Consider the following 10,408-nt stretch of genomic DNA (forward strand, 5'->3'; position numbering starts at 1 on the left):
CTTACGTTAACCGGCTAATATGTTGATTTGGTTTATTTTTCAACTTTTTTGTCAAATTATTGGCAATAGCATTAATATAGCAGTAAGAAAACTTGGGCAGCCATGTATGATACAAAGACCATTGATGAGTACATGTTATTAAATACAAATGGAAATAACGTGTAGTACTATCAAAAGAATGCACAAGTAATAGAAATAAGAAAGTATGCATTGATCAACCATTCACTTTGACGTAGAAGAGATGCTCATCCAAATATATATTCAGTTGCTGGCCGAAACTTCACACACCTCTTCTCTAAGCACTCTCACAGCTTCTGTGACTCCATCCTGAAGTTATTATTTTTGGATTAGTTGCCAAAATTACTCAAACTATAAAAGAGAAGACTACGCTACATAGAACAGAAATCGAAAAAGAAAAACCTCCATGGGAGGAAAGGATTCCTTGATTTTGAGACATGAATCAGTAGGAGAAAATCATTTGATCGTAACTAGTTACCTCAAGAGATAACACTTCCGCGATTTCCATGGCACGAGTCCTAGTTTTTTCAGACAGTGCATTGTATATGGCATTTGCTACCACTTGTGCAGCTTCCGTGATGTTCTCATCATCTGTTTCCTCCTGAAACAGCTGGTTTCTTTTTAATGGTTGAGGAGCAACCCCAAGCCAAGACATTTTTTCTGCCCAATAGAACTGATCCAGCATAAACGGGCATATGATCTGTGGAAAGACATATACACATATTATGTGGTCACTTTTTGGCATTACAACTTCAGACTGATTCAAAGAAAATACCAATAGTAGTCTGTCAACTAAGGCAGTACAAGATAAAGCTTTATGAACGTTAGTCATTTCAGTGCACAAGACTTTGTATTATGGCCAAGTACCAGTAACGAGTACAGCAGAGTAACCAAAGAGATGATTGAACAATCATCAAATGTTCTTCTGATATATCAAAAGTAAAGTCATCAACTGTAGTTTTACCATTTATATCGAAGATCTAAAGTCACATTCAAACACGTCCAAAGACTACATATGATTGTGGAGCAGAAACAAACCTGCGGGAGACCAGCCTGTAATGCCGCGGCAACAGAACCACTGATTTCCACAGTGCACATAATTCATATAACAAGACAACAAAAGAAATCAGTTCACGTCTATTTATCTGTCCATATTCACCAGGAAAGGGCATCCAGCTGGGATTTTCACCTGCCACCATGATGAATTGCAGCAGCACATCTTTGAAACAGCCAATTGTATGGCACCATACTAATTCAGGAAGACAAAAATATAAGAAGGCTATCCACAGGGTAATTTAGGTTTTGCCATGTCCATATATCAAGATCTTTTATTTTTCACGTAGATAATCGCCAGTTGAATACTGGATAAACTTGTGCTCACCCAGAGAAGCAGAAAAGCTTGCCATCGAAAATAGAGATTCCCGCATGTAATGATTGTTTCTCACTTGAATCTGATCTGTTAGCAATAGTCCAAATTGCTGCGTCCAAAGGTCCATATCCCGCTGTGAAAATAATAAATCTATAACCTGTAATCTCGATAACAGATTGAAGAACTCGAAGAAAGGCTAAGGGATCCCTCACAAAACCCATGCTGCAAAAGCAAAAAGAACAATCACTGCCTTACACCAATTTAGCATGGGTTAAATATCTGACAAATGAGTCTCAGTGTTCTTCTGACACAAAGTATTGAAAACGTAAAAGCATAAAAGTCAGAAATGATTCAGAGGGATCAACTTTAATTTAGACCTTCCAATAGAACTCAACCCTACAAAGATAGGTAGAGCTGGCTCAAAAGACGATATAAAAGTATACAACTCAGTGTGGTTTGAGCATGTTTGGGAATCGTCTATACCCAGGCGCCCTGCAGAAGGATTGTCTCCACACTTGTTGCATGAAAACTGCCATTCGTTGGGCAGAAACCAAAAACCACAAACTCGAATGCTCAACGGCCAGTAATCTGTCATAGAACAAAATGATTGCAGTAAATCCAGAGAAATAAGCTTTTCCAAGTCAATGACGATTGCTCTGAGATTTTATACTGTGATTTCAGGGCAGAATAACAACTAGATGTCAAACAAGAGTCTATTATGAATCTCTTACACTCAATTAGATTCAAACTGTCTTTCAGATGGAAAATAGTCATCCTTTTATATCTGGGTCTGTCTAACCTATTTCTTCTCGAATATAATGTTACCATCCCAGCTTTTCTCAAGAATTCGTAAATAGTAAGACTATAGCGGCAGAACGTACCCAAAAAAAAACAAGAATAGAAACTACTACCCCCATAACTTTATTATTACGGAGATGCTAGCAATACGCATGAAATTATTCGTTAAAAACAGCAAACATCCTACATACCAGGACATTCGACGATTTCTTTGCTGAAACCATACCTGTCACAAGGAAAATAAGTAACAGGTCATGGACAGGCTTAAGCAATCTTATTTGGTTTGATTCAAATCGGTAATATTATAACTAAATTACTAATAGTTTTCGACGTTCAAAACATTTAACTAGAGATCCAGTGTTGCATCTATAAAGTGAGAAAAGTACATTAAATAGGCCAAGTAAGCAGAAAATATTTAGTATATGAAGATAAAACCGGGATGGCAAAATATTTTGCACAATGATCAAATGTTACCACCAAGAGAATTCACAACTCACAAGACCAAGGGCGATTGCGGCCGGCTATGCCATATTGGAAGGTCTGTTACTGGATCCTACACCAATGAGTAAATCGGGTGACAGTTCACAATCTAATTTTTAACAATCAAATGTATCCTTCTAGGTATCTATGTTTCAAAGACACCTACTGCAAAAGGATAACAACTTAGGTTGAGTTTATCGTATCGCCATGATCCCCATTCTTCGGTAAAAAGAGGCCACATCCAATGAGTTACATCACTCCAGCTAACCTGGAAATGCATATAAATTAGTAAAGTTCAGGAAAAAAACACCAATGACATGTTTGTACCACAATCATATGGATTACCTTGCCAGTAGGGGCTTCTTTCAAGTACTTGTACAAATCCGGGAGTTCCTTTCTAAACTGTCTTTCAAAGCCTGATGGTGGACTGTACAAAAGAAGAATTGCAAGTGATCATCTTCCATTTCCAGGATGTCACACTCATACTTCCAAGCTACAAAGAAATACCTATACGGAACAACGTAAGGAGCAGCCACCACACAACGGATCTGGAAAAGTTCTGCTAGGCTCCATCCTTCCTAAATGTACAATCAGAACAACCACAGTTAGTCTTTCTTATCACATGACTGTAACCATCATTCATTGTCATTGATAGAGATAAAGCAGACACAACCAATCCTCTAACAAAGGAGAGTATTAAGCAGATGTACCAAAGCAAAGAAATTTATGACAACGAAGTCACCCTCCATGCAAGGACCCTTTCCGAAAATGCTTCCGAATGCAGAAAGACACTCTTGTCTGTGTTCCCTTTTTATCCTTTCTTTCTCCTCCAAGAATATTGTCCTCAGCGAGTCTGATTAAAACCAGAAATGATGAATGGTCATAGCCAAGTCAGAAGAAAACCAGAATTGAAGAAGAAATTAACAATAAAGTATTGACCTTTGTCGTTTTGAGTACCCTGAGCTTCAGTAGACAGAGCAGGAGGGGAAGTGATAGGAAAAAATGAAACTTTCGCTTTGATCAGGTGAGAGCTTAGGTTCTGCAACAAAGCAACCTCTTTTAACTTAGATTCTAGAGTTTCTGCAATTCGAGAACTTGAGAAGTAAAAGAAGAAAAGAACCAACCTCATGAGCCGAATGTGACATCAAAACCACAGAGTAATGTTGCTGATTACGAGCGAAAGCTGCGGCAATGGCCTGCAGACAAAAAAAAAAAAAAAAACACACCTTTTTGGTTTCGTTAACTAAGAGAAACCCAAAATCCGAATCGGGAGAGAGATTACAGCGAGAGGGTAGACATCTCCTTTGGTACCGAAAGCCATGAAAAGAGCGATGGCTTTTCTGCTCATTGACTCTTCTTCCTCCATGGTGGTGCTCATGCTCCGATGAAGTGTTCACTGTTCACTGCAGCTATCGAGTCTAATACACAGCGATTACCAAGGAAACGCGTTTGCAAATCGCGTTATTTAGACATTGGGCGACTCACCATTTCTTAAAAGCGTTTCAAATGGTTTGAACAAAACAGAGTCACCTTAAGAATCGTGGGTCCAAATTTGTGACTTAGGCCATATTCGTTTCATAATCGTTACAAAAAGCGGTAAGAGTTATCTAGCGTGAAAAGATAATGGTAAGAAATAGCGGTACAAAAAATATGAGCGGTCGAGGTGACCGATCAAACCCTGTAAACTATTAGCGAAAATAGGATAAACCTCAAACTTTGAAAGTTTTATAGAAACAATTTTGAATACTATTAGTAATGTGGCCTAACTAATCCCAAAAGGTAGCTCAAGGGAGAAGGATTGCCACATCCTATATATATTGCCCAAAGATCTTAATCCCAAGCAATGTGGGATATTGGACTCTAATAGCCCCTCTCGAGATGTGGGTGGGAAACGGTCCAACACGGAAACTGCCCGAACCCAACATCTCGGAAATACCACAACAAGACATGCCACTTATATGGGGCCACATAAGTGGGAAATCCATTTTGTGGGAATTTGCTTGTTGGGCTTTACCATGGGCTCTGATACCATATTAGTAATGTGGCCTAACTAATCCCAAAAGGTAGCTCAAGGGAGAAGGATTGCCACATCCTATATATATTGCCCAAAGATCTTAATCCCAAGCAATGTGGGATATTGGACTCTAATAGCCCCTCTCGAGATGTGGGTGGGAAACGGTCCAACACGGAAACTGCCCGAACCCAACATCTCGGAAATACCACAACAAGACATGCCACTTATATGGGGCCACATAAGTGGGAAATTCATTTTGTGGGAATTTGCTTGTTGGGCTTTACCATGGGCTCTGATACCATATTAGTAATGTGGCCTAACTAATCCCAAAAGCTAGTTCAAGGGAGAAGGATTATATAAATGGCAATCCTTCTTGAAAACCAATCTCTTTCATGTTTCTAGACACACTTGTTTCAGTTGTTTGATTCATCATGGAGGCAAATCCGAACCAATGTTGCAATAGTGAATTGCTTTCTAATGTATCAAACCATCACTTCACAACAAAGCCAAAGTAAAACTAAGTCTCATAGCTTTATGAAAAACTGATTCTTTTTTTCTTCATCTTTTTTGGTTCTGTACACAGTGTTTTCAAAGCCATTACTTTGGCATGTGAAGAACACAACGCAGACACTTTCCATCTCTCATAAGATCAAAAGCTTCATTAATATCATCAAAAGCCAGGTTATGAGTGACCAATTCATCGATCATGATCTCCTGCACCGCAGAAGAGTGAAAACATAAACAAAGTGTTCTTCGACTAAAACTAATATTCCTAATAATAGCTGCACTTATATACCTTGTTCATATACTTCTCAATGAGTGAAGGAATATCAGATTTAGGCTTCCAACCACCAAAAAGAGTGCCTTTTAAAGATTTCCCAGAAAGGAAAAGTCCGTAATGAACTGAAACTTCAGGCTTCACTTTCGGTACACCTAAAGTCACGGTCATGCCCCATCCCTGAGATATCCACATTGAAAAGAATTTAAAGGTATTCGTACACAAGATAGTGAGCCAAATTGAAACAAGGTGAGAGCAAATAGAAGAGAAATATTACATCCGAGCACGATTGTAAAGCAGTTGTAGCTATTCCCGTATCACCAACACATTCAAATGAGAAATCCGCACCTCCTTCTGTCATTCGTTTGATTACCTGAATTCCCAAGACATTGGTTCAAACTTTTACACCAATATGGGAACAAAGTTTTATCTAAATCATGGGCTTTAGTTTTGCTATTCTGAGCACAATCTAAAGATACTGGAATTACCTGAGATATATGTTCAGAGTAATCATTTGAATTGATGAAATCCGTGACACCAAACGTCTTTGCTGCAACAAATAAGAGACATTCAAAACAAGTCTAGAAACGGTAAGTTGTAAAATATCATAAAGCTATAATATACCTTGTTCTGCCTTAGCAGGATTTATATCAACCCCAATTATTTGGGCTGCTCCTCTTAGTTTGGCACCTTGAGCAACCTGCTCAAATGAGATTAAATCCCATATCAAACTCCACTAACACAGAAGCATCAAAATTTCTGTTGTCTCGATACTTACCGAAAGACCAACAGTTCCAAGACCAAATATCACAACACTTGAACCTTTTTGTACATCAGCCACATTCCATGCTGCACCAAGACCTAAAATTCCACCGTAGATTCTCAGTACTGACTATGAATAACTGTTTGAATTTTATCATTTACAAAATTATTTTTATCTACCTGCAGCTACTCCACAGCTCAGAAGACAAATTTTGTGTAGAGGTGCCACAGGATCAACTTTGACAGCACAACCAGAGTGAACCACAGTGTACTCGCTGAAACTTGAAACCGCACAGTAATGGTAAACAGGCTTTCCTTTGATGGAGAAGCGTGACTTCTGATCACTATGCATCAAACCTTTCCTCTCCATTCCAAGAACCTGACACATGTTACTTTTCCCAGAGATACAATGCCGACATGACCCGCATTCACCAGTGAATACAGCAAGCACATGATCTCCTTTCTCAAACTCCCTTACGCCTTCCCCTATGCTCTCCACTATACTGCAGAAACAACCATGGACACAATACTAGTATTCAAACCAATTAACTATTTCTTAACTCAATTCACAAATAACTAGTCGACAAATAAATTCTCCAAAAATGCCCCCAACGCATTCTCCCCACTCTCCTTTAAACCTTCACCTCTCAACTAACTGAGGCAAGGTCTGATCCTGAGCTGGCAAATCTAGTTATACTAATCTTATGCTAATTGCTAAAAACTGGAACAATGTTGCTAAATCACATTAAGAACGACAATAGAACACTCAATACCACATCACATTTTATGTATTCGAAACTTTTAAGGTTGTTCCTATGCTTGCATTATATATGACAAATAAGGTTGTAGACAGAAGTAACTTACCCTGCAGCTTCATGGCCAAATATTCGTGGCAAAAGAGACTGTACCAAAAAAAAATTGTAGACTTCATCAGAGACTCTTACAAGTTACAAGCCAAATTCAAAACAAGGTTTATCGTAAAAAAGAGGAAATGTAAACCTGAGATTCCCAAGCAGAGAGATCACTACGACAGAGAGATGTACAAACAACTTTAATTCTGATCTCAAGAGGTTGAGGTGGACTCACTTCAACTTCCTCCATAACCAATGGCTCACCAGCACGCCATGCCACAGCCGCTGCACAGTTTCTCAATCAAAAAACCTAATCTTTCATAAACGGAAACAAAAACAAAAACCCTTTCTTTTGTATACCTTTACAGGTTATGACTTGAGGTTGTTCGAAGGAGGAAGAAGAAGAAGACGACATTGTTATCCCAGATTTTCTAGCTTCAAGCACAAAATGAACTAACCCCTTAAGAAGAAGAAGAGGAAGAAACAGAGCTTCTTGATTCACCTAACACCGAAATCACCAACCACCATTGAGCTTAAGTGATCCAACGAAATTAAAAATGCTGACTTTACAGCTTTTAGAGGTCCCACGTTTGATGCAAGTGATTCTCGCTACCAACCCTTTTCGTTTTCGTCAACTAATCCGAAATTTCATATTAAATTCGAAACACAGTGTCGAATCGATTAATGTTCGAATCTCAGAAGCAGATTTACTGGTCTTGGTTTCTTCAGCGCTCGACATTTCTAGTGGAGTTTGTCACACGACTCGCACCGTAATTACAAGAATAAGCAAATCTCCAAAATCTCTTGTTGTTGTGATAAACAACAAACAAGTAAGGACTTGAAGACTGCTGCTATGGGGAGCGATAGAGTGGGCTTAAAATGGGCTCGATTGGGCTTATCGTACTCAATAATGTTCAATGACAATTATCGTAAAAGAGTGACGAATAGTATTTTCAAATATAATTTAAAACTTTTCCTAAATAATGTAAAAAGATTAATGGTTAGATCTTGCAAGCCACAAATTTTATGATCTTCTAGGCTCCTAGCTACTTAAACAAAATTGTATCGTTATTCAAATTTCTCAAAAATAATCATCGATTTCGCATTATCATTACATCAGACGTTAATGATATGATGAATTGTAAGGCATCAACCCGTTTAACAAAAAAAAAATGAATTGTAAGGCATCTCACTTTTATTACGAAGAAAATAGAAACTGATCAACAGAAAAAAATAGAGAAACATGCAGACATAGTCACGTCCTCACGTGGATTATAAATAGTCACGTCTTGTTTTTGGTCCTATCTTGCCATCTTGGTTAAATGTACATGGCCACAATAGTATGGATAGTAATAACGAAAAAAATGAAATTAAGTAACATTGGATTTTAGCAAGTATTAGTAAACCACTAAACTAAACGATCGAATATGACTTTGGCAAAAAAAAATTAATTTTTTAAATCAAGAATTTTCATAACACATGACATAGATTGAATATTTTGTATTAATTAAAGTACTTACCAATAACCCTCTAAAATTAAAACGATATTTCAAAATGAAGTTAAACGAAGAAAATTTCTCTTTCGTGTATTATATATGTAGAACTGACAAATTTACATACAATATATAAACTTTGTACTGGTGCATGGCTCTTATTTTTAGTAATTTTTTTTAGATATTTGTTATAGCAAATTAGCAATACTTGAAAAAAAACTTGAAAAAGACAAATATCATTGTATAAAAAAAATTTCATAAGTAGTAAAACTTTATAAATCATGTTTCTCTTTTAATGGAGAAAAGGGGTTCAAAGAACAAATGCATTATATTTTAATAAAATTGACCAAAACAAAAAAAACATAACAAATGCATTATATGATTTTTTTCTTTTTTGTTATTTCTTTTTTCTTTTTCGGCAACCTCATTTATCTTTGTGATGATACGACGGGGCCAATAAATAATGTGTCCATGTTCAGCTATATCTAAAAGAAAACTAAAGTAGTGATATTTTAACTTTTTCCAGTATTTCACTAAATTTACAATTTCATTTTGTTAAATTTACATGGTTCAATCATTATATTGCTACTTGATTGATTATCTATTAAAGCCATAAAAAAAAAAAATAATAATAATTAGTACGAAGCTGTTTTTATTTATTGAGTTGTGATAGGATGGACATTATAAGCAGCTACATGGTTACAAAACTACAAAGACATGAAGATAAATTGCTTAAGAAGAGTATACGTAGTAGAGTGGATTAGGGAGCTTGAAAGTCCTCCCTGGTGTGTCCTCTACCAAATCAGCCCACTGGTCTCCAATATTACCAACGATGTTGTATCCACTCTTCACTAAGTTCTTCCTCACCTTTGACTTGTACTTCACTTCCCTCTCTTTCGATTCCTTTGGCCTGTAACCGCGTTTCCCATATATTAATTGATACTTAAATTATTGTATATGAATATATGATTAAGCTAGTATACTTGTTTCTTACTTGAAAAAAATATGCTTCCAGTAGGTGAAGCCAGCAGCTTTGAGATTCTTTATGGTAGCTTCCCTAGCCGGTTCCCATCTTTCAGTGACTATGATGGGTTCAATACCGAGTTCTATGAGGTTTTCGTATAGATGCAATGTCTCCGGGAGCACAGTAGCTTCTCCGAGAAATACCCATTTCCGGTATGCTCCTATGGGTGACTTCTCTGTCCTAAGAATCAGGAAAGAAAGAAACACTTACTTTTAAGTACAAGACATAACTATTAAGAGTTGTAAAAGATAAATAAAACCAAACCACAATGTCTCTTTTTCATATATTGACATCTAAATAGTTTCAAAATCATGACAATATTGTGAAATATGCATTGTAATATTTAATAAATACCCGTATCCATATTTGGAGAAAAAGGGAACACTAGAGAGGAGGGTGTCATCAAGGTCAAAGATCCAAACATTGACGGTATCGTTCTTTAGTGAAAGTCCTTTGGCGTAGAAGTAAGCCTCTTTGCAAATCGTTTTGGAGTCGTATTGGTACTGTTTTGAAGTGGTAAAGTAGTCTTTAACGTAGTCTTTGCAATTCGCGGGTACCGTGTAGAAGTCTATGATGTTAGAAGTCTCAACACCAAGGTGCCAGCTTCTACAGTTTTGGTAATTGATTGAAAGTGATCGCTCTTCCTCTAAGAGTACTTCTGCTTCGTTCTTGTTTGATGTGAGGAGTTCGATGAGCCTAGGCTCGGACATGGAAGGCCGGCCGAGGGAGACCGTGGCGGCTAGAAAGAGAAGTGAGAGTGAGAGGATCTTCATTTTTTTTTTAATGGGTACGGATTATTTTTTAATTTGTAATGATATTTA

At 37.2% G+C, this 10,408-nt stretch overlaps 3 protein-coding genes across 4 annotated transcripts; all 3 read right to left on the reverse strand.

The window, feature by feature from the left end:
- Nucleotides 1–77: 77 nt before the first annotated feature.
- LOC17884240 (sterol 3-beta-glucosyltransferase UGT80A2) lies at nt 78–4,327 on the reverse strand. 2 transcript variants are annotated; one of them, XM_006289076.2, is made up of 15 exons: nt 3,948–4,327; nt 3,790–3,861; nt 3,605–3,704; nt 3,376–3,518; nt 3,173–3,243; nt 3,011–3,092; nt 2,832–2,933; nt 2,683–2,738; nt 2,377–2,411; nt 1,765–1,975; nt 1,400–1,609; nt 1,208–1,267; nt 1,057–1,096; nt 497–718; nt 78–327 (listed from the first exon to the last, which is right to left on the reverse strand). In XM_006289076.2, exons 1-15 carry the CDS (start codon nt 4,041–4,043, stop codon nt 262–264), a joined length of 1,566 nt encoding a protein of 521 aa, XP_006289138.2. In that variant the 5' UTR covers nt 4,044–4,327; the 3' UTR covers nt 78–261. The 2 variants fall into 2 exon arrangements, with proteins under 2 accessions (XP_006289138.2, XP_023637380.1); XM_023781612.1 differs by having other exon boundaries at nt 3,977–4,326.
- A 740-nt stretch (nt 4,328–5,067) lies between these two features.
- On the reverse strand, nt 5,068–7,850 carry LOC17883670 (alcohol dehydrogenase-like 6). Its single transcript, XM_023780743.1, has 10 exons — nt 7,431–7,850; nt 7,219–7,355; nt 7,084–7,121; nt 6,400–6,722; nt 6,236–6,318; nt 6,082–6,157; nt 5,946–6,007; nt 5,735–5,830; nt 5,476–5,637; nt 5,068–5,393 (listed from the first exon to the last, which is right to left on the reverse strand). Exons 1-10 carry the CDS (start codon nt 7,483–7,485, stop codon nt 5,277–5,279), a joined length of 1,149 nt encoding a protein of 382 aa, XP_023636511.1. The 5' UTR covers nt 7,486–7,850; the 3' UTR covers nt 5,068–5,276.
- A 1,326-nt stretch (nt 7,851–9,176) lies between these two features.
- On the reverse strand, nt 9,177–10,408 carry LOC17882865 (vegetative storage protein 1). Its single transcript, XM_006288397.2, has 3 exons — nt 9,942–10,408; nt 9,558–9,767; nt 9,177–9,473 (listed from the first exon to the last, which is right to left on the reverse strand). Exons 1-3 carry the CDS (start codon nt 10,358–10,360, stop codon nt 9,296–9,298), a joined length of 807 nt encoding a protein of 268 aa, XP_006288459.1. The 5' UTR covers nt 10,361–10,408; the 3' UTR covers nt 9,177–9,295.

The sequence above is a fragment of the Capsella rubella genome, unplaced genomic scaffold (assembly GCF_000375325.1).
Source record: "Capsella rubella cultivar Monte Gargano unplaced genomic scaffold, Caprub1_0 scaffold_6, whole genome shotgun sequence".
Classification (NCBI taxonomy): Eukaryota; Viridiplantae; Streptophyta; class Magnoliopsida; order Brassicales; family Brassicaceae; genus Capsella; species Capsella rubella.